Source organism: Symsagittifera roscoffensis, chromosome 8, assembly GCF_963678635.1.
Source record: "Symsagittifera roscoffensis chromosome 8, txSymRosc1.1, whole genome shotgun sequence".
Classification (NCBI taxonomy): domain Eukaryota; kingdom Metazoa; phylum Xenacoelomorpha; order Acoela; family Convolutidae; genus Symsagittifera; species Symsagittifera roscoffensis.
The window spans coordinates 39,165,120-39,186,881 of NC_087069.1; the positions used below are offsets into that span (position 1 = coordinate 39,165,120).

Genomic DNA, 21,762 nt, shown 5'->3' on the forward strand with positions numbered 1-21,762 from the left:
AAATTGCCAAACAATTTTCTCTGATCTGCAACTCTACCCTCATCTTTAGCCTTGTCCTCAGTTAATAGCCCTTTTTCTGCTTATCAAGGAGAAGGAAAGCTTAACATTATTTTGGTTTTTTGGCTGAAGTTTCAGCAGTGTGATTAATTCTCACCCCAGGATAAAGTGTAAGAGAAACAGCTCTTTTTAGTTTAAAAAAACTGAGGAAGTTTTTGCTGACAAATTATCAGTATGGTGGTTATACGGGTCCAAAACCCACTCTAATTTTAGCAGAAGCTGGCTGAATTGGTACATTTAAATATGAAAAAAATTTGAAAAGCTGCATATAGAGCAAATTTTTGACTATACGCCCGGGTTGACCTCCATACACCGAAAATGCTTATCATACAATTCCATACATCAAGTGTGTGGAAAAATGCTTGTCATACAATTTTCATACAATTTCTAAAAATGGTTGAAAAGAGATAAAAACTTATTTGTGGCTGAACTTACTTGTCGTTCTGAGATGTATTTATGAAATAATCATTTGAAAGCTGAACTTTGATTTTTCAGAAAAATAAGATACGCATCTAGGCACTAATCTGTTTTAGTTGCATCCCTTTTAGTTGCATAATCGATTATCTTTCTAACTAAACTAATAGTGAGAAAAGTTGAAACGTCTCAAAAAGTGAGCACGACAGATTCAAATTTATGTGAACAATTTTAATGTTTTCACAACAGCAAGCCCGCAAGTTTACTCAAAAGACCCGCGAATTGGTTGAAAAAAGTTGAAGCAAAGTAATTAGAATTTAACTTAGTTTATTGGACCAGAAGCAAAAACGAGCTCTCTGATAGCAAACTTAGGGAGACTGATACAAATCCGAGTTTTGTTTTTGTTGTAACATTTATTGGCAAATTGAAGTTTTCAAGTCTGTAGTTGAGAGACTCTAACCAATTCGCCTACAGATCGCAGTCTTTGGTATATAATTCAGTGTAGCCCGGGAACCTCTTATCATACAATTCCCATTATGAGAAACTTCTTGTCATACAATTCCAGCATTACTTTTGTTATATCAATTGTAAAAGACAGCATTGTAATGCATTCTATGCATTGTAAATGCAAAGACCGTCCGACCTTCGGTGCTTTGAGTAACCAAGGTCTTTGTCACTTGTTTTCGGCTGCGAACACAACCGAAAATTTTTCAGAAAATAAATTTAGAAAGAAAAAATGAAACTTTTTGCTGTAAAATAATTAAAATTTAAAACATTTAATTTAAAAATTTAAAATTTTGGTTTAAAATTTGAAAAAATCACCAGTAAAAAATTTTGCCAAAATCTAAAAGTTTGTTACTTTTGTTATTTCATTTGTGAAAGACAGCATTGACAGACATTGATCAGTCAAATATGAACATATCCATACAAAGGAAATAGGAACTTTCAGCGTTTTTGAAGAAAAAAATTAAGTCAAAAGAAAATAAAAGCCAATATTATTGTATCCAGGGTTGCGTTATGCACACAAAAAAGCACAAAAAATGTAAACGCAAAGACCGTCCAACCTTCGGTGCTTTGAGTAACCAAGTTCTTTGTAACTTGTGTTCGGCTGCGAACACAACCGAAAAATTTTCAGAAAATAAATTTAGAAAAAAAAATAAAACTTTTTGGTTTAAAATAATTAAAATTTAAAAAATTTAATTTAAAAATTTAAATTTTTGGTTTAAAATTTAAAATAATCACCATTAAAAAATTTTGCCAAAATCTAAAATTTTGTTACTTTTATTATATCAATTGTGAAAGACAGCCGTGGTAAACAGCCGTGGAATTCCCGAGGTAAACCAATTGTAAATGCAAAGACCGTACAACCTTCGGTGCTTTGAGTAACCAAGGTCTTTGTCACTTGTGTTCGGCTGCAAACACAACCAAAAAATTTTCAGAAAATAAATTTAGAAAGAAAAAATGAAATTTTTTGGTTTAAAATAATTGAAATTTAAAATATTTAATTTAAAAATTTAAATTTTTGGTTTAAAATTTAAAATAATCACCATTAAAAAATTTTGCCAAAATCTAAAAATTTGATACTTTTGTTATATCAATTGTGAAAGACAGCCGTGGTAAACAGCCGTGGAACTCCCGAAGTAAAACAATTGTAAATGCAAAGACCGTCCATTCTTCGGTGCTTTGAGTAACCAAGTTCTTTGTCACTTGTGTTGGGCTGCGAACACAACCGAAAAATTTTCAGAAAAAAAATTTAGAAAAAAAAATGAAACTTTTTGATTTAAAATAGTTACAATTTAAAACATTTAATTTAAAAATTTAAATTTTTGGTTTAAAATTTAAAATAATCACCATTAAAAAATTTTGCCAAAATCTAAAAATTTGTTACTTTTGTAATATCAATTATGAAAGACAGCCGTGGTAAACAGCCGTGGAACTCCCGAAGTAAAACAATTGTAAATGCAAAGACCGTCCATTCTTCGGTGCTTTGAGTAACCAAGGTCTTTGTCACTTGTGTTCGGCTGCAAACACAACCAAAAATTTTTCAGAAAATAAGTTTAGAAAGAAAAAATGAAACTTTTTGGTTTAAAATAATTAAAACTTAAATAATTTAATTTAAAAATTTAAAATTTTGGTTTAAAATTTCAAATAATCACCATTAAAAAATTTTGCCAAAATCTAAAAATTTGTTACTTTTGTTATATCAATTGTGAAAGACAGCCGTGGTAAACAGCCTTGGAACTCCCGAAGTAAAACAATTGTAAATGCAAAGACCGTCCATTCTTCGGTGCTTTGAGTAACCAAGTTCTTTGTCACTTGTGTTGGGCTGCGAACACAACCGAAAAATTTTCAGAAAAAAAATTTAGAAAGAAAAAATGAAACTTTTTGATTTAAAATAGTTACAATTTAAAACATTTAATTTAAAAATTTAAATTTTTGGTTTAAAATTTAAAATAATCACCATTAAAAAATTTTGCCAAAATCTAAAAATTTGTTACTTTTGTAATATCAATTGTGAAAGACAGCCGTGGTAAACAGCCGTGGAATTCCCGAGGTAAACCAATTGTAAATGCAAAGACCATCCAATCTTCGGTGCTTTGAGTAACCAAGGTCTTTGTCACTTGTGTTCGGCTGCAAACACAACCAAAAATTTTTCAGAAAATAAGTTTAGAAAGAAAAAATGAAACTTTTTGGTTTAAAATAATTAAAACTTAAATAATTTAATTTAAAAATTTAAAATTTTGGTTTAAAATTTCAAATAATCACCATTAAAAAAATTTGCCAAAACCTAAAATTTGTTACTTTTGTTATATCAATTGTGAAAGACAGCATTGACAGACATTGATCAATCCATATATAAACACCTCCATACAAAGGAAATAGGAATTTTCAGCGTTTTTGAAGAAAAAAATTAAGTCAAAAGAAAATAAAAGCCTTATCGTATCCAGGGTTATGTTATGCACAGAAAAGGTTAAATTTTGCACGCGAAAATTTTTTTCAAAAAATGTTTGTTTGCGTACGAAAATCGATTTGCGGTTGAAAAAAAACAAAAAATTTTTGGGCCAAATTTTCAAAATTACTTGAAAAATTTTTGTGAATGCCAGTCATACATTTTCCATATATGGGAATTGTATGATAAGCATTTTTTTCAAAAAACGAAAATCTCAGTTTTTTTTACCAGACTGTTTTTTTAGAATCAAACTGCCACAGAACTAAATTTATATCTTTTTTCAACCATTTTTAGAAATTGTATGAAAATTGTATGACATGCTTTTTGCCACACACTTGATGTATGGAATTGTATGATAAGCATTTTTGGTGTATCGAGGTCAACTCCGATGTCTTATACTTTTTGATTTAAGATTGGTTTTTCAGAAGTTAACGGATTGCTTTTCTGAATGTTGTCAAAATAGTAAGCTTGCTACAAAAAAAAATCTAAATCAAATCAGGAGTCTGGCTAACAGTAAAACTTTGTATCATAATTGAATGATTTTTTTAACAGACTGTTTTGATTTTCTTTTGACTAGTTTTGTCTATTTTGGGTACCTTTTTTTGATAACTCTGTTGGAAAACCCAGTTTTCCAATGCAACAGTTTGATAAGAGGTAGCTTTTCGTTGGTGTGTTGTGTTTTCAGTAATCTGCTCACACCGACTCATCTACTCACACCAAAAATTGTCTGTTAACGCAGAGAATCTGCTGGTCTTAAAAATCTGTTGCCCTCAAAACAGCAACAAGACTGCTAATAACAAGGTTTTTGACTGTTCTGACTGTTCTGTAACGACTATTGAACAAATTTAATTTAGAACAAACAGTTTGACAAGAGAGTTACTTGTTTGAATTTATTTAAAAATAAAATTCCGAAAGAAGTTCACAGAAATTTTGCTGATAGTAACAAGTCCGTAAGAACAAATAACCCACCGCAATTCAATTTGATTTTTTTCTTAATTTTTGAGCTCAGGACATTTATACCCTTCGGATAGTACAAAACAATTCCACTCAAAACTGGTAGTTACTTTTTCGACATTTCTCACAATTAAAAATGTCAACCGAACACAAATGATCCATCAATTTTGTCGAAAGCTTGAAAAATAAAGCTTGAAATTCAATAGCATTTCTGATTAAAAAATCATCAAAAACGCATTTGAAAATTGACAAGAGAGAACCAACCGTGAAAAGTCGTAAGACGCTTGCGTAGAGGTGAAACTGAAAACTTGAGAGCTTGCGTTAACCGAATTTTTAGATTTTGCGCCAAATGTTCGGCCATATAATCTCAATTCTTTACATGGTACAATTGTCACCAGTATACACTCGGTACAAAACGTTCACGTCAAACTAAATCAGCAAAACGCACGAAATTAGAGTTAATAATTTTTTCTCAACCAAACGTCTGTGCAAAAGTTACATCATGGTTGCTTTGACTCGGTTTATAACAAATATAGCTTGATTACTACGAATATAAACAGAACGCACAAGAATCATGCAAAAAAAACGTGCTTTTCACACAAGACCAACAAAATGCGTGTTCATTGTTTCATTGGTAAACAAAAATATCTTATACTGGTAGAAGCTTTGAATCGCTTAGTTTCGTAGTTTTTTCTGTTTACGTTGTTGACTGGCGAATCGTCAACGGGTGAGTTTAACAACACTGAAAGTTGAAATCTAATCTTATACTTTTTCCAGAACAATTAGACTGAAAACTGAAAAAAATAAAAAGTCAGTTGAGCAAAAAAGATTGAATACTTTTCTCAGATAAAGAGAACTCAGTTTTGCTGACCCAGGAATAACGAAAAAAACCTGAAAGTTTTAAAGCTGAAACAGTAAAATCTCGCTTCTCTAATTTGCAGTGCGTAAATTGTAATTTTTTCCAAAATTGTATTACTTTTCTGATGCCAAAATTGACTACAATTAATATTTTAAACTGTTATCCGAAGTAGGACCTCGCCATAAACCATCATTGAAATTGAGTTTTTTTGATCATAGTTTCCAGATAAATCAGAATAAGTTATACAGATCAAAGTTGGTATGTCGGTGTTTTCTCGAGCTGTACATATTTTTTAAAGACTATCAAATTAATTTCGTTTTTCTTTGTTAAACTGATTCATGTTTACAGTCGTTCGATTGTCATCAAAATTTCGTTTTCAATAGTTAATTGCTTAAACGTTGTTTTATCCCAGAGGAGAACCGGTGCTACTTGGTGTACTTGTGTTTGGTTTGATTTTTCTTCAGAGTTAGTTGAAATGACAAATGGGATTTTTGTCAATTAATCAGTTTTCTGAAATTCCTTCTTTCAATATAGTTTCGACTATCTTGATCTGTCCTTTTTTCTTTTTTGAATGTTCAAACATACATTTTTGATGGTAAGTTCTTATATCACATGGAAAATTTCGATAGTCTGAGCTCTAATTTAAAAAGATAATTTTCAGGTTTAGACCAAGTTGAGATAATTAGGGCGTAAAATTCTTCGTTCAGTAAGAGAATACGTCTCAGATATCCGAATTGAAATGGTGCATGCTAGTTTTTTTATAACTGTTACTTTTGTTTATACTTCAACATAATTTTCAGGTTTAGACCAAGTTGAGATAATTAGGGCGTAAAATTCTTCGTTCAGTAAGAGAATACGTCTCAGATATCCGAATTGAAATGGTGTATGCTAGTTTTTTTATAATTGTTACTTTTGTATATACTTCAACATAATTTTCAGGTTTAGACCAAGTTGAGATAATTAGGGCGTAAAATTCTTCGTTCAGTAAGAGAATACGTCTCAGATATCCGAATTGAAATGGTGCATGCTAGTTTTTTTATAATTGTTACTTTTGTATATACTTCAACATAATTTTTAGGTTTAGACCAAGTTGAGATAATTAGGGCGTAAAATTCATCGTTCAGTAAGAGAATACGTCTCAGATATCCGAATTGAAATGGTGCATGCTAGTTTTTTTATAATTGTTACTTTTGTATATACTTCAACATAATTTTCAGGTTTAGACCAAGTTGAGATAATTAGGGCGTAAAATTCTTCGTTCAGTAAGAAAATACGTCTCAGATATCCGAATTGAAATGGTGCATGCTAGTTTTTTTATAATTGTTACTTTTGTATATACTTCAACATAATTTTCAGGTTTAGACCAAGTTGAGATAATTAGGGCGTAAAATTCTTCGTTCAGTAAGAGAATACGTCTCAGATATCCGAATTGAAATGGTGCATGCTAGTTTTTTTATAATTGTTACTTTTGTATATACTTCAACATAATTTTCAGGTTTAGACCAAGTTGAGATAATTAGGGCGTAAAATTCTTCGTTCAGTAAGAGAATACGTCTCAGATATCCGAATTGAAATGGTGTATGCTAGTTTTTTTTATAATTGTTACTTTTGTATATACTTCAACATTATGTTGAGTGATAATTTTTCTGTTGTTCCCTTATTTTCAAAAGTAGTAGGGTTTTCGATATCCAAGACTATCTACTTCAACGACATTAAGAATCAGTTGAAACATTCAGGAAGTCATCCTGATACGATCGGTTTTCGTCATTTTCCTATTTTTGTTTTGGAAGTACTATTTGCAAGTCTTCTGTAACATTTGATTCAAATTAATAATCAAAAATTTTCATAATCAGCACACTTTTTAAAATCTAGAATTGAATTCATTAGTAGCTATTAATCTTTGTTCAGGTTACCTGACGTGGTCGAAATTGATAAAAAATTACAAACAGCTAAAGCATCTATGCAACTTCATTTTAAGTTATGATAGGTGATGATTAGTTGGAGTAATGATAAAAATGCACGCATGCGATTAGAAAAATTTTAGTTTTTGTAAATCAAACTTATGAATATAGGCAACGGATTTCCATAGATAATAAAAGATCCATTGTCGTTTTACAAACAATTTCTTGACAACTCTAAAATAGTTGATTTCAATTGATTTAAATCGGATTATATTGCTCCTATAATAATTAAAAGTAATCATTTTCTCCCGAAAACAGTCAGACATTGGCAAACATGTTTCACCAAACATAACTTGGTTGTTGTTCGTGCACAACAGGGGTTAAATAGCTGATTTTACATTGATTACCAAATCTTATCTTGTTTTCTAATTTATCTCTTTATTTTTTGTTACCTTTTTTCTATCTGGACCTTTTTGCTTTCTTACAGTTTGCTGCCTATAGTATATTTTTACAATTTTATAATAAGAGTTTTAAAATAAATCGTTTTTTTTTCAATTGCTCTGGAAAACTTTTTTTAAAATGCTCTGGGAATTTTTTTTAAATGCTCTGGGAAGGAAAATGTGTAAAAACTCAAATTGTTATAACGCCGAGAAAAATTTGATTCATTTAACTCAAGTGTAACTCCCAACCTCGTACCAATCCCCCACCAATCCCCCTCCAGGGGGAGGATAGTTAGGGATGGAATGCTGGCAGTATTAATGGATGTTAGAGACGAGGGGTCCATGTATGTGCAGGGAAGTGGATTTTTTTTGTGTTGGTTTTGGTGCTAAGATCGGAGACGAAAAAAATATTGTTTGGCCTGTTTAATCAACTTCGCGAAAACTTTTGAACACTCTTGGATTAAGTATTGGGTGAGAGGCATTTAATTTGGAATGATTTGTACATCTTTTTGTAAAGGTGTGAAACGGTAATGGTTTCTTTTTGTAAGGGTAATGGTTTCTAATGGTGTGTACATATTTTTGTAAGTGTTTGAAATCATTGTAATAGCTTTTAAAAAATTTCATCGATTGTAATGTTTTTAAAATCATAATTGAAAAAATTGATTATAAATTTTAATACAAAAATGCATCATAATTGATTATTATCCATGATGTGATCCCAAAGTGTAATTATAACTGATTGCAATGGCAGCACTTAGAACACGAAAATCGATTTTGATCTGTTATCATCCAATAAATTTCATTGCGGTTTATTCATTTAATCAATTGAAATCGTTTTTTGTCAATTTATAAAACATAATTTTCAAGTTAGCCTAGAAAAATTTAGAGATTAGAAATTGGAAATTTTTTAACGCTGGCTAATCACCTCTCATTTTCATGTCTATAAAGGAAAATTACCAGAAAATTTCTCGCTTTGATAACTGTTCTAGATAGTCGAATACTCTGTTTTTTTTTGCTGGCAGTTCTTTGCTCTACAATTGGTTTTATTCTGATACCTTTCTGTTATAACTAGTCTCGAGTCTAATAAAAAAACTCCTCATTACGTAACGCTACCTATTTTTTTCCCTTTTTTTGAAACAAAGTAGTTTTTTTCTTTGTTTTGACTTTTATTCGTACTACAGCTTTTTTTTCATGTTTAAATGGTCAATATTACTCTTAGATGAGTGCAACCTAAGTACACCCGCCCCGCCTTTTTTTATCTTGCAAATCTCTATGTCTATTAATCTAAACTTACCTGCGAGCCAGACTCCCTGATGCATGGGTAACAGATGAGAGTAAGCGTACAATTTTACCACAAAGAAATAATTTTTACGTTTGGAACTTACATTGGTTACAAGTTTTCCTTATGTTGAGTTGTAACTTAATCATGGACCTTGGATTTTCTCTCAAGGGGAGTGGATTTAAAAAAAAATTAAAAGTTTTGTCAACCTTTTTTTAAGTCAACCAAATTGATTATCTGACCTCTCCCAAATCACTATAAAGACCACATTTTGACCAAACTTTCAGCCCTATTTTTATCACAAGTTTTGAAAAAAAAGTCAAAAAAGGCCTTTTATGGCACATTTTGGAAAAATTTTATCAAAAAAAAAACGTTTTTTTTTGGCGCGCACTCCCCCTCAAATTAATTGTATTTTGGCGGCAAATGCGACTTTAGAAAAGTTCAGGCTTAATCAGACAAAAATAGATATCTCAAAAAAGTACAAGGGTCGGCAGGGTGATCATGGATATAATCCTAAATATTGATTCTTTTATCTTCTAATTCAATTTCGCTATCTGAGACGCAGTTGCGGATAAGCCGTCAATTATTTCAATCTTGATTTTTCTTCCTTAATTAGAGCTGGTCCATCCTTTTTTAAACATTCCCATGTTCTCAGAGAACATTTTTTTTTCCATTTCATCAGAAAAACAAATCTAAATTAGGTTTTATATCAAGCTGAAATCATGAACTCACGGTATCAACAATAGCTTTTTCTTAACCGAAGCAATTTCCAAAGATGACATCAGTTTAACAAATAGCGTGGCTGAATGGCGAAAATTGAAAAGATCACTGTTCAAGAATGGGCTTTTGATGTCGTTCAGCTATTAAGGTTGGTTTTTATTTGTTGGTACTTTTTTCAGATCCGCTTAATGAGCCTATGATGAAAAATTATCGCCACAGAATTGTTTTTCTCCTCTCTTCAAGGGATAAATAACATATTGTGCCGCTCCTAACTTTCTTCAACATCACTAGCGCCGAGCTTTTCATCCTGATTTTCAAGCAAACAGATTGTGTTGTCCAAAATTGTCATCCAACGTTCATAGCATCAAGGATAATCAAATGTTTGCTGAATTATTTGCTTTATCTTCCATTTTTACAAAACAGTCTATGTCCATCAATGCATATATTCACAATGATAGAAATTGGTTTTTGATCGGTTTTTAGCATTCTAAACATTGTTTGATCAAGCTTAAAAATATTGCAAAGACCTGAAAAAGCTTCGAGCTTAAAATGAATATTTATAGTCTTTTTTGGAGGGTCAAAAAAATAAACTATTTAAAAGAATTAATATTGCCGTCAGGTTAAATTTAGTTTTTAAGAGCAGAACATAGACGTAAGGATCACCATCAAAAGATAAAACAACACAGAAACATTTCAAAGGCAGCAAATGGCTCAGAAAGATGATGGATTAGACCTAAGTGGAGTTACAAGAAAGCACCTAGAGGATGAAATAACCCGACAACTGCAAACAGATTTCAAATACAAGGGAAACATCAGTGGGTTACCGGGAAGTGGCCAAAAGGACCAGGAAAAAGAAATGGTACGTAGTTTTTCTTTGTTTTATATTTGTTCGTCCTCTTCGTCTTCAGAACGTTCGCAAGGAGTGATAAAAGTTAACTCTTAACCATGTCAATTTACATACAACATGTTTTTGTCAACACGCAAGAAAAATCTCTCTGGTATCACCTAAATAAAATGGATTTCGAATGTTAAGTGTCCAAAATGCTTGCTTATGATCCGAATACAATTTGACAAATTGCATATTTAGATTATAATTTTTTCATTGCTGAGAAACGGTCATTTTTTAGCTCTCGTCTTTAGTTCATTTTTTCAATTCTCGACCATGAAGACGGATGCGCCAACGGATGTCTTATTTTTTCTAAGGACTAATCTTCAATATTACGAGAAGTGATTCTAACTTGTACAAAAATTAAAATTTTTATTTTATATGGAAAGTACAAAAATTAAATGAAGAAAACTTGAAGAAAAAACTGGAAGCATTAGTTTCAAACTATTCATAAGCAAAAACAAAAACTGAGAGCTAATTGGATATGGTTTTTTTTCTTTTCCAAATGCATATCATTTTCGTTCAGCAAGCTCATCTTCTCTTCTACGTATTTTCTTGGCGAATTACTATTTTTAGAAGAAGAAAAAAAGTTCGTAGTATACTTAAACAAGAACTACTAAAAATAGTTCTCTCATTAGTCTCTCATTTTGTAATTTCTGATTCTTTTTTAGCAATATGACAAAAAATAACATGATATTTTTTGTATAGTTTCACAATAGTCACAATATAAGAAGTTTATTTCGATCTGTTTGTAGAAAACTTATCCAAGCCATTGCAGCAGATCATCGGATGTTCAAACTTAATAAAATTGATTGCAAAGACCTGGAAAACGTTGAGCTTAGTTTGAAACTTTTAACGCATTTTTGGGGATAAAAAAATTAAACTATTCGTAAGAATCAAAATTGCTATATTAAATTTAGTTTTTAAAAGCAGAACTTGGACAAAAGAACAACCCAAAAAGGAAGTAACAAAACAGGAACATTTCAACGGCAACAAATGGCACTGAACGATGAGGAGCTAGACCTCAGTGGAGTTACAAGAAAGCACAAAGAAGATGAAATAACCCGAAAACAGCAAACAGCTAACAAATCCCAAGAAAAACCTAGCTGGTTATCAGATAGCAACCTGGAAAACCAGGAAGAAAACCAGGTGCGTCGTTTTTCTTCGTTTTATATTTGTTCGACCTTTTTATTCTAAAATTGAATGTTCGAAAGGAGTAGTAAAGCTTACAGATTAGATCTTTATATTTTTTTTGCGTTCCACTTAGGTTTGCCAACACACAAGCAAAATCAACCTGGTATCACATAAATTAATAAGAAGTCGAATATTAAGTGTCAAAACTTGCGTAATATGATTTTCTACATTTTTAGAGCCTTATGAGTGTATAAATTCTATTGCATAGACTGCGCATGTGAGCTTCTTTCTTCAATCTTGCTAATTTCCTTCCCTTTTTCAGGGTTTGGGATTGTGGATTGCATTTACTACTATTTTTGACGAGGCAGTTTTTCTAAATTCAGTGTCGTTATCAACTTTTGTTTTGAAGAGTTTGATTGAAACCAGCCATAAAAGTGAAAAAGCTGGTGAGTGGAGGATTTTTTATCCTCTCATATCTAGAGAACTACGCTATCTCACAGCAGATGTAATACCGAATTTGAGTTTCTTTCAACGGACAACACCTGTTCCTCACCATATCCGCCTTCTGGTTAGCAGCTTATATAAACCTATGAAACAAGCCGTTAAATTAACGGGAGACATGATTCCAACCTCTATCATAAAACGTGAAACTGGATTGTTTCGTGATGACCCTGATCAAAGTCTTGAACAGAATGTGAACACAATTATCGATACCATCAACAAACTCACCAGAAAACGCGAATATACAGCGAAAAACATTCAGATGGAACTGGCCCATCCAAAATTGAAAGTATCTCAGGCAAAATTGGATGAGCAAATTCAACCAGATGTAGAAATTTTCATACCGCAAACTGCGAAGCGCCTTTATAGACAATACGAAATGCGTGTTTTCGAAGAATTCAAATTCAGCGAAATTTTCAAACAAGATTTTCAAAGTTTGAATTTGAGCGCTGAAGACCTGATTCTGATACTTCACGAAATTTTGAAATTGCAACAGAATAATTTGTTAAACTGTGAAACGCAGCTGACAAACTATTTACACCAGAGCAATTTAAACGAAAGGCTACTCCTCGATTTTGCGTTTCCATACATGCGAGATGAAATTCAATTTAAAATTATGCAATATCTCAGGGAATCAATTGAGATGCTAGAGAAAGCCATTGAAAAGGCTCCGGACTCGGCCAACAAATCAGTTTCATGTCAACTCCAGTGGAACCTCGACAGGACCACAGAAAATCTCAAATTACACGTTATCGAAAGACTGCTTGCAGTCGAACAATGCTTTGAGGAAGAGATTAGTTCAAGGCGAGAAATGTTGAGCAAGGTAGGGAGTTTTTAAATAACAGAATTAGAAAATTATTGACTGATGTTAAAATTGAACCGATTGTATAGATAGTAAGAAAAAGGTGCCACTATGAAAAAATTCTAAAAATTAACATTTCAGTAAACGTGTAAGCATCACTAATTGATTTGAGTTTTCTTAAGTTTCAACTTTACATTAAAATTGACTCGATGATTAAATTTTTTATTTTTATTTCGGTATCTATAAATTGCTATTTAACATTTTTCTAAAACACTCTAGATAAATCTATAAAATCAAATCATCTGCAGGCTTGGATTGTAGAAATCAAGAAAATATTAAGTATTATGGTTGCAATGCTTTTTATAATGAAGACATATCAGAATCTATATGCGCCCTCAATTTGGCCTGCCGAGCAAAAATGAACAGAGAAAGTCTTTTTCACAATCATTGTCTATTCTTCATTTGATTTTAATCTGTAACATGTGATCACAGGTAACCTCTGACGACTCGGACGCACTGAAAAAAAAAGTGAAATCTGATGGCTCCACGGAAGAAGCAGCTGGTGAGTATCCGTGCCGGCCAAAAAAAATACAAAAGATGCAAAGTCAATTGTTTTTGAAACCATAAATATAGAAATTACAATTTTTTTGTTTTCCAGCTCAAACGAATGCTGTTCATTTTTGATTAAAAAAGTGGGCATCCCGAGCAAAAATTTGGTCATGCAAATTATCCTGGGGAAAAAGTTTTGGTTTCGTTTCAATCAGCCTACCCCTTTTAGGGGGTAGGAAGAAAAAAAACATCTTTTGTCGAATGTTTTTCCCCGAATTTGATGCTAAGATTATTCGTAATGGATTCGGATTCCAGAAACAAATTTCAAAAAGTTTAATTTGCGTTGACGAAAACTGGCCGAAATGTTTTGCTTTTCTGCCTGAATTCATTCTGCTGCAATTTTAAAGTTTTAAGTAGATTTATGTATTTTTCGAAGTTTCTCCTTCTTCGGTCACCTTTTACAAGAAATTTTTCAAAGTAAATTAGGTAAAAAAAACATTTTGGAACATTTTGTGCTATTCGAATGGCAACCAGCTCTATTTGTTTCTTCTAAAAAGTACTGATTCTGATTTTCAGTAAATTGACTTAACTAAACAAGCAAAATTTGAAAAAGTAAAATACAGTTTTTTTTCACATTGATGCCAAAATTAAGTTTGCCAAGTTACTAAGGGTTTTTCTTGCAGATTGCAATACTAAACATAACAGTTTCCAAAAAGAGTCGCCTGCTTGTTGAGCAAAGTTTTTTTTGCATTTTTGAGACTTTTCTTCTTTTCCACAAATTCAGTTTTGCGCTTTGTGGCAAAGTTTTTATATAAGGCCAACCTTTTCCTATAAAATTTAATTGATAGCGAGTTTCCTACAAGATTACACTTGAAATTGGCATCAATTTGCTTCCATTTAGTTTATTGTTCCGCCTTTCGAAAAAACTGAGGAATATATATATATATATATATATTTATATATGCGGGGCGGTTTTTTGTATTCAGACCGATTTTAGAACAGTTGACTGCGTATAAATACGTATGCGGGGCGATTTTTTGTATTCAGACCAATTTTAGAACAGTTGACTGCGCATGCGATTCGATCCGGAAATCTTGAGTTTGTCAAGCGTGTTTGCTTGCACTAGACTACAGTGCTGCAGTTGTGCTGGAATAATACTTTGATAGTTTGTTGCAATACGCAAAATATTATGCGTGGCAATTTATCCGCACTCATAAATGTTCTAAAATGAAATGAGGCAAGCTAATTGGTCTTATTAATTCCATAAACTACATTACGAGGCCAAACTGTGCACTTGGATATGCGCACATTTTTGTGTCAAGTTGTTCCTGGATTCCAGATACAAGTCTTTAAACCTGATGAAACTTTGTCAGAACAATCAAAGATAAGGAAATAATGATAAAAAACAAACGGACCGTCCGTGTTTAAACTCACAAAATGCACAGTTGGGCCTCGTAACGGATTCAAATTTTAAAACTTTTATACGCCTAAAAGTTGTAGTTTGTCAATATTTCATATACCAAAAGCGGGGGTCCTTGGCAAACGTTCAAAATTCTCTTTTTTTTCCGACTTTCGTAATAAAAGTCACGGAATAATTGCGCTGGAAGTGTTTTTTTCTTCAGACAAAACTCGACTTTTTAACTAGCCATTTTTGCGATTTTTTGATGGCTCGCGATATATATACCGCTATTAACGCGAAAGCGGAGATTTAACCCGTCCGTAGAAATCGTTCAAAAATGGTTGAAGGAAGCCTGTTTGCAAAATTGATTTTAATAGGAGCGAAATCTATCACTTTATACTTTATACGCGGGGTGGGGGGATGATTTTTACAAAAACTCTTAAATTTAGAAAATAAAAAAATTTCATTCTATTTTTTTACAATTAATTTTTTCATTTCATTGCTGCTTCATAGACCTTGAAAGGCAGTCAGAAAGGATTTTGCCTTTATACGAACTGTCTTGTTATATTTTAATTAAGATAGCCATGTCAAACTAAACAATCATTAGGATGAAAGATGATAGAGACACATATTTTTATGTATGTGAAAGTAGAACAGGAGAAAAAACTTAATCTTTTTGCTTAGATACAGAAGAAAAAGAGAATGTTGAGTTAGGGGAACAAACATGGAAGTTTCATTCCACAAATTTAACTGAAAAAGGGAAGATAGTTGCATTCAACTACCGCGATTCTGAAAATAATGATGGAAACCAAAAGATTGAAGTTTGTTTTCCTCCATTCAGCGTACTTGGAACCGTAACAATCAATTTCGAGCTGCAGCTCAATTCATCTGAACAGTGTGTGACCCCCCTTTTGTACATGTCTCAACGAAACCACTTGCCCTTTCTCAGAAAAATAAGCGTCTCATTACCATGGAAAAGCTCAGTCAGAAGTCAGATTGAAAGGAACCCAGCCCATCTGAACTCAGTCAACTTCCGAAAAGATGTAGTTTATCATGACACAGGAGTAGTTATTTCCTCCTTTTCGTTTTCGCCAATTGCGATTCGCAAAGCGGTTAGTTTTCCTATAATAAATCTAAAAGTAAAGTAAATCACAAAGTTGAAACTTTTTTGCTCAATGTAAAAACACTCATTACCAATTTTATTCAGTGTAGTGCAGTGCAGCTTCAGAACTTAGATGAAAATCAGTAGTTTGCACTTGAATATCAAAAAAAGTTTGAATTTTTGTCAAAAATCTTGCATCTGTTTTTAAATAGAATTTTAATTGAACCATTTTCACTAGTTAGGATGTGTTCCGAAAAATTTTTGTTTCACTCAAACCAAACATCTGTATATTTTGATTTATTCAGTTTGGAAACAACTGAAAAATTGACTTATTGAATACAATAAAAGTTTGCCTGTTTAGATCAACAAAACTTTGAGACCCCTAGACGACTATGACGAGAGGCGTCTGTTTGACAGTTCCAGGATGTTTTTCCTGATGAAACAAAATCCTCGACCCAACCTTGTTGGTCTGCATGAATTTATTCTTGACCTGAGAGCCTTCTATGATTGGGCAGAGCAAGATCAGTTTCGTTGGAAAGAGAATTGGAACTATGAGCCAATCACCTATGACGAATCTCAGCCAAACATTTCTATTCAATTGAAAGGTATGCAGTGAGTTTTACACTCGATATTTTTCATAAGCTGAAAAAAAAATGAAACTAAAAAAATCAAACTAGATCTCGACTTTCAAAATAATTCCTTAAACGATCGTATCAGTAAAAAGAATTTGGAGCTAAAGCTGCTATTTAACGCTTTTTTGGCTCACAAATTGTTTCAAAATTGCGTAGAGGTATGTTGGATTACAAAAACCGTAAAAAACAAAAAAAAACTCAACTCTCTTTTTTGAAATGACGTGCGCAAGGAAGATAAAAAACATTGTTTTTTTTTCGGAATAAAATCTTCATTTTTTCTAATTAATTTATTTGCAGTTAATTTTAAAAAATAAATATAATGTTGTTAGCAAAAAAAAAAAACATTTTAAAACTTTTTACTCAAATCTGTAACTCTTCCCTCAGACACGTTAGAATAACAACCTAATGACATTTTTGTTCCGACTTTCGTAACGAAAGTACCCAAATGTTTGTTCTCCGGTTGGTTTTTTTTTCTGAAAAATTTGAAGTAATTATTTTTGACGGAACCTTTTTACATCATTGAAAAAGTATTGTTGCCCTCTTTTCGTAAAACTATGGGGGTTGGCCAATTTGGTACACTTTTTTCAAGTTTTTTTCATGTTATTACTGCTCGACAGGCTTTTAAAGGCAGGTGGAACAACCAAGGCTTCGCCCTGATATGAGCAGTCTAATTCTGATTTAGTTACGCGTTCCAAAATCAATGAGAGGGTTCAATTGAATTAAGGAAATTTTACTGGACGAATCAGTTCGCCATTTGCACCACGCATGTACCACAAACCGGTAAAAGTGAAAATAAAACTTCGCAATTTCAAAAGTCATTACAATTTTTTAAAAAAAACTAATCAAAATAGCCATAGCAGTTTAACAGTTTATTTGGTGCGTAAATATCTATCAGATTGTTTGAAAACATTTTCGTCAAAATTATCCAGAGAACAATATTTTGATCACTTTCTTGAAAAGTCACCACAGTAAAAAAGACTTCAGCCAGGAAAAATTAATCAAATTTTTGACTGCCCTATGAAGTCTTTATGTTTTAACTTGAAAAATTACACATTCCATACGCAAAACCATCAGAAAAGATATTGAATTGAAACATTCAAAAAAAAAAACTAACCCGGGTTCCACACGCAGTGTCAAGTAAAAGGGTACATGCTTCAAATCAATCTTGAACGTTTTTTCAGCCGGCTACAAATACAGCTCACGCTAGCCGTTAACAAAAAACTATAAATTTTTTTCTCATGAAGCAATCAGAAAAGAACAAAACTTATCAAGAAAAACATTTCCATAATTGCTATCTAAGTTAAACACTGATTTATTTAACATCTACTTATCAATAAAAGCAAAACGCTTGTATCAAATTAGTTTCAAATTATTTTCTGATTCGGTTCAAATAGCCCCTCAACTGTTTTTAGCCATCAAAGATATCGCGTGTTAAAATCAAAAAAAGCAGCACCGCAACAAAAAATTTTTTAAGCTTCGAGCTGGAGCAGTATTATCTTTTGGATTAACTTAAAATTACCGACAAAACAGCAATTTTCTAAAGTTTTCTGACAGGAAGAGCAGGCCAGCACGAATATTACAGCATCGAAAACGTAACGAAAAGTAACGGCAAGTATTAAAAAAACGATTGATCGTGAAAACTGAATTTGGCATTAGAGGGCAGAAAACTTGTCTAAAAATGTTTGGCTAGTTCTAATGATTTAAATTTACACTGTAAACACCAGCTGTTTTATTTTTTCTATTCCCTTAAACCATTTTTTCAGATCAAGTGATTCTAATAACAAGTTATAGTAGCTTTGAGATGAATTTAAAACAGTTTTTTTTATTGCCAAGCAGACAAATGAAATACTGTCATTATTGCCAAGCAGACAATTAAGAATGAGACTCTGTCATAATCTACAAATTGCTTTTTATTAATTGATAACGTAAGATGTTGTTCTCCGTATCTTATTGAATTTAAGATGCGCTTCAAATACACATCTGGTACAAAAATCTGAAAACAAAAAAAATACTCATTCCGAGACAATTTTTTTTTGCATATTCCGTTGGGAAATTTTAGTGAAACGCTTTTGAAAAGCAGCTGAAACTCTAAGAGAGATTGCTAGTATCAGGGCGAGCTCTGAACAATTTATCTGACCTTTAAAAAACTTCAGATAGGTTAAAATGATCAAATAAAAGTGAGGCAAAAACATTTTCTTTGTTTTGAAACTGTACTACGATCACATGGAGTGCCAAGTAAAAAAATGATATGTTTTTCATTTAGAAAGTTCAAGTTTAAAAAATGATATGTTTTTCATCAGTTTTACGCCGTAAAGAATTGTTTTGCAAACCAATTATGATTACCAAATAAATAGCCTAATTATTCTACTTGCTAATTTTGACAGTAATTGTTAGGTTGGGGTCAGAATCGAAAATAGAGCCAAATTTGGTAAACCCTCATGAATGTAATATAACTTTCCGAAAATTTTCGAAATTGTAAGTTCGATCATCAAAAAAATCAAAAAATGATAACAATTACTTTGTCTTTTAATTCTGATCCCAGTGAATCAAATTACCCAAAATTGCAGTTCTTAAACATGGCCAATATCGCAAATGAAGATTACTTTTAATGTTTTTTTAACACCTGAAAAACATTGATGACATGAGCTCAAAATAGGGGATAAAATTTAATCTGCAACTATTTTGTAAAGTTCTGGGTTTGAACATTACCGCTAATACTAATTTAGCATAGCTAATTCGCGCAAAATCAAATTCCATTTGTCTTCCTATGCGTTGCTTCGGTGTCAAGTTAACCCAGCCCAGGTATTAATCCAACAATAAAAGAGATTCAATTTTTTGTTCTCTGTCGTCCAAGTACGTACCATCCACTATTAATTTTTAATCGAATTTGATAGCGATTAGTAGCTGTTTCTGGGCCATAGAAGATAAACATAACTGGTAGTTGGATGTTTTCAGAAGTTCACTTGCCGAACGCTTCAATTGAGCTATTGGACCCGTCTATATTGCCGAAAGAATTTGAGTTCTCAAAACCAAGTGTTGAATCCAAAAACTCGGAATCAGGAAACATCAGAAAGATGTCGTATCGTTTCACAAACCTAGAACAGGAACGAAAATCCGACAAAAAAGAGTGCTTCGAGTTTTCTTTTATTGGGAATACATTTCACTTTGAAATTCTTAAAGAAGAGAAACTAAAAAACCTATCCGTCACGCCAGCAATATCTGCAACAGATGTGCAACAGATTTTGCGGAAATTGGGCAACAAATGGATGGAGTTCCTGCGCAAGGAGTTTTCTATCAGTCGAATATATTCCAGCGAGCTCTACCTTCTGGATATTCAAGATGCCGTCGTTTCCCGGCTGCGAGAAAAGCCTATCGACACAATAATATTTTACAAAGAAATGTTGAGAAATAGCTACCCAGAATTGAATCAGACCTTCACTGAGATAGATCCCCAGTTCCAACAAGAAAGAAACGACAAACTTCGTCAAATTACGTCGTATCTCAAAATCGTGTTTAATTACGAAGCTACGAGATATGAAGATTTGGAGCCCGGTTATACTGAAATAAAACAAGTCGTTCTTAGTAGAATGGGAATATGGTCGCACCAAATTGGTCTTGAGATCAAAAATGCAGAAGCATTGGCTATCCACATGGTCAATATTGGAGAAGAAAAATTGAAGACATGTATTAAAAATGCATGCATGCATTTTTATTTGCTGGGCCACATTCACAGTTTTTCTCTGGAATTGCAAAATTTCCTGAATCTCGATGGAGGTGACGATGCAAATTAGTAAACTCTCAGCTGAAATAAAAAAAATCTGTCGACATCGAATTAGTTTTTAAAATTATATGTACAAATTTTCCGTCATCTACTCAATCTAGAAACAAAAAAAGTATTAAAATAAAATTAATCAAATCATTCAATTTCTGGTAGTTTCTTTCACGCATAAGCATTATTGTCCCGACTTTCGAAGAAATGCAGAATATAATTTTTAGTTTATTTTTTTTAGAATATTATTTGTAGCCATAATTGGATGTGTGTTTCAAAACAATTCTACGCTGATTTACTTTCATATGAAACGTGTGTATAAAATGTGCAACATAAAATTTTTATCAATTGCTTTGGCTGTTATTAATTTCACTCACAGCCACTCTATCGCGTTTTAACAAAAAATATCGCATTGTATAATGCCTTCCTTCATCGGTATCAGTAAGGTATCAGTTTTAGCCTTATTAAATTTCTCTATAAAATTCTTTGTGCTCCAAAGTGTTAGATTACCAGAAAAAAATCATTAAACAATTGAGTTCTTACTAAATTGCCTGTACGATAACTTGACTCTAGGCTGTATAATAAGTTGCGAATTTTCAAAATACGGCTGCTAAAAGTCCCACTCAAAACCTCTGCATCGCGTTGTATTTGTAAAAAAATTGTCGCATTGTACATTGCCTTTAAATTGTGTATTCATCTAAAGGGTTTATATGATTACTTAAGGAAAATTTTCAACTGATGCAATCTCATTAATATATTTTTAACATTCATAAATTTTTCGTGTTTCTATAAAAAAAACTCAGAATAAACAAGACTGCTCGTATCAGGGCTAAGCCTTGAATGTTCAGACTGCCTTTTAAGTTTTATGGAGCACTAATAACATTAAAAAATTTAATGTAATAAAACAAAATGAAAATATTTTTTCTAAAATTTGAAATTTTTTAGGAAAAATCATCCCCCCACACGTCATATAAAGTACAAAAAAAGATAGATTTTGCTCCATGTAACAAAACATTTCTGGCAAAAAAGCTTCTTTTAACCAATTTGGAACGATTTCTAAGACGGATTAACTCTCCGCTTACGCGTTATTAGCGCGAAATGTATCGCGCGTTAATTGTCCCAAATTGGCCAAAATGGCAATCATTACAAAAAAATAATCACAGGCGAAATATCTTTTCATGTTTCAGCTCAAGACAACAATACGTTTCGAATGATATGAAAAAAAAATCCGTCAAAAATGGCTCGTTAAAAAGTCAAAATTTGTCTGAAGAAAAAAAAATGCACGCCGAGCACAAATATTCCGTTACTTTCGTATCGAAAGTTGGAACAAAACTTTTTCTTCAAACTCCACATAGTCGAATTGTATATTAAGCTTTTTTACACCGCTTCACAAAAGATCCTGGAGCCGATACCC

General features: G+C 32.2%; 1 protein-coding gene across 4 annotated transcripts; it reads left to right on the top strand.

Annotated features, from left to right (window-relative positions):
- Positions 1 to 4,959: 4,959 nt before the first annotated feature.
- LOC134852829 (uncharacterized) lies at positions 4,960 to 20,816 on the top strand. Of its 4 annotated transcripts, none has more exons than XM_063868652.1 (9): positions 4,960 to 5,102; positions 9,754 to 9,954; positions 10,274 to 10,433; positions 11,381 to 11,609; positions 11,917 to 12,918; positions 13,390 to 13,459; positions 15,530 to 15,957; positions 16,309 to 16,552; positions 19,535 to 20,816. In XM_063868652.1, the coding sequence occupies exons 4-9, from the start codon at positions 11,457 to 11,459 to the stop codon at positions 20,368 to 20,370; spliced, it is 2,733 nt and encodes a 910-aa protein (XP_063724722.1). In that variant the 5' UTR covers positions 4,960 to 5,102; positions 9,754 to 9,954; positions 10,274 to 10,433; positions 11,381 to 11,456; the 3' UTR covers positions 20,371 to 20,816. The 4 variants fall into 4 exon arrangements, with proteins under 4 accessions (XP_063724722.1, XP_063724719.1, XP_063724720.1 ...); XM_063868649.1 differs by having other exon boundaries at positions 11,391 to 11,609; XM_063868650.1 differs by having other exon boundaries at positions 11,394 to 11,609.
- Positions 20,817 to 21,762: the final 946 nt, after the last annotated feature.

Coding starts and splice junctions, on each gene's coding strand:
- LOC134852829 (XM_063868649.1), top strand. Junction 13,460..15,529: donor CTCCACGGAAGAAGCAGCTG/GTGAGTATCCGT, acceptor CTTTTTGCTTAG/ATACAGAAGAAAAAGAGAAT. Junction 15,958..16,308: donor CAATTGCGATTCGCAAAGCG/GTTAGTTTTCCT, acceptor TTGCCTGTTTAG/ATCAACAAAACTTTGAGACC.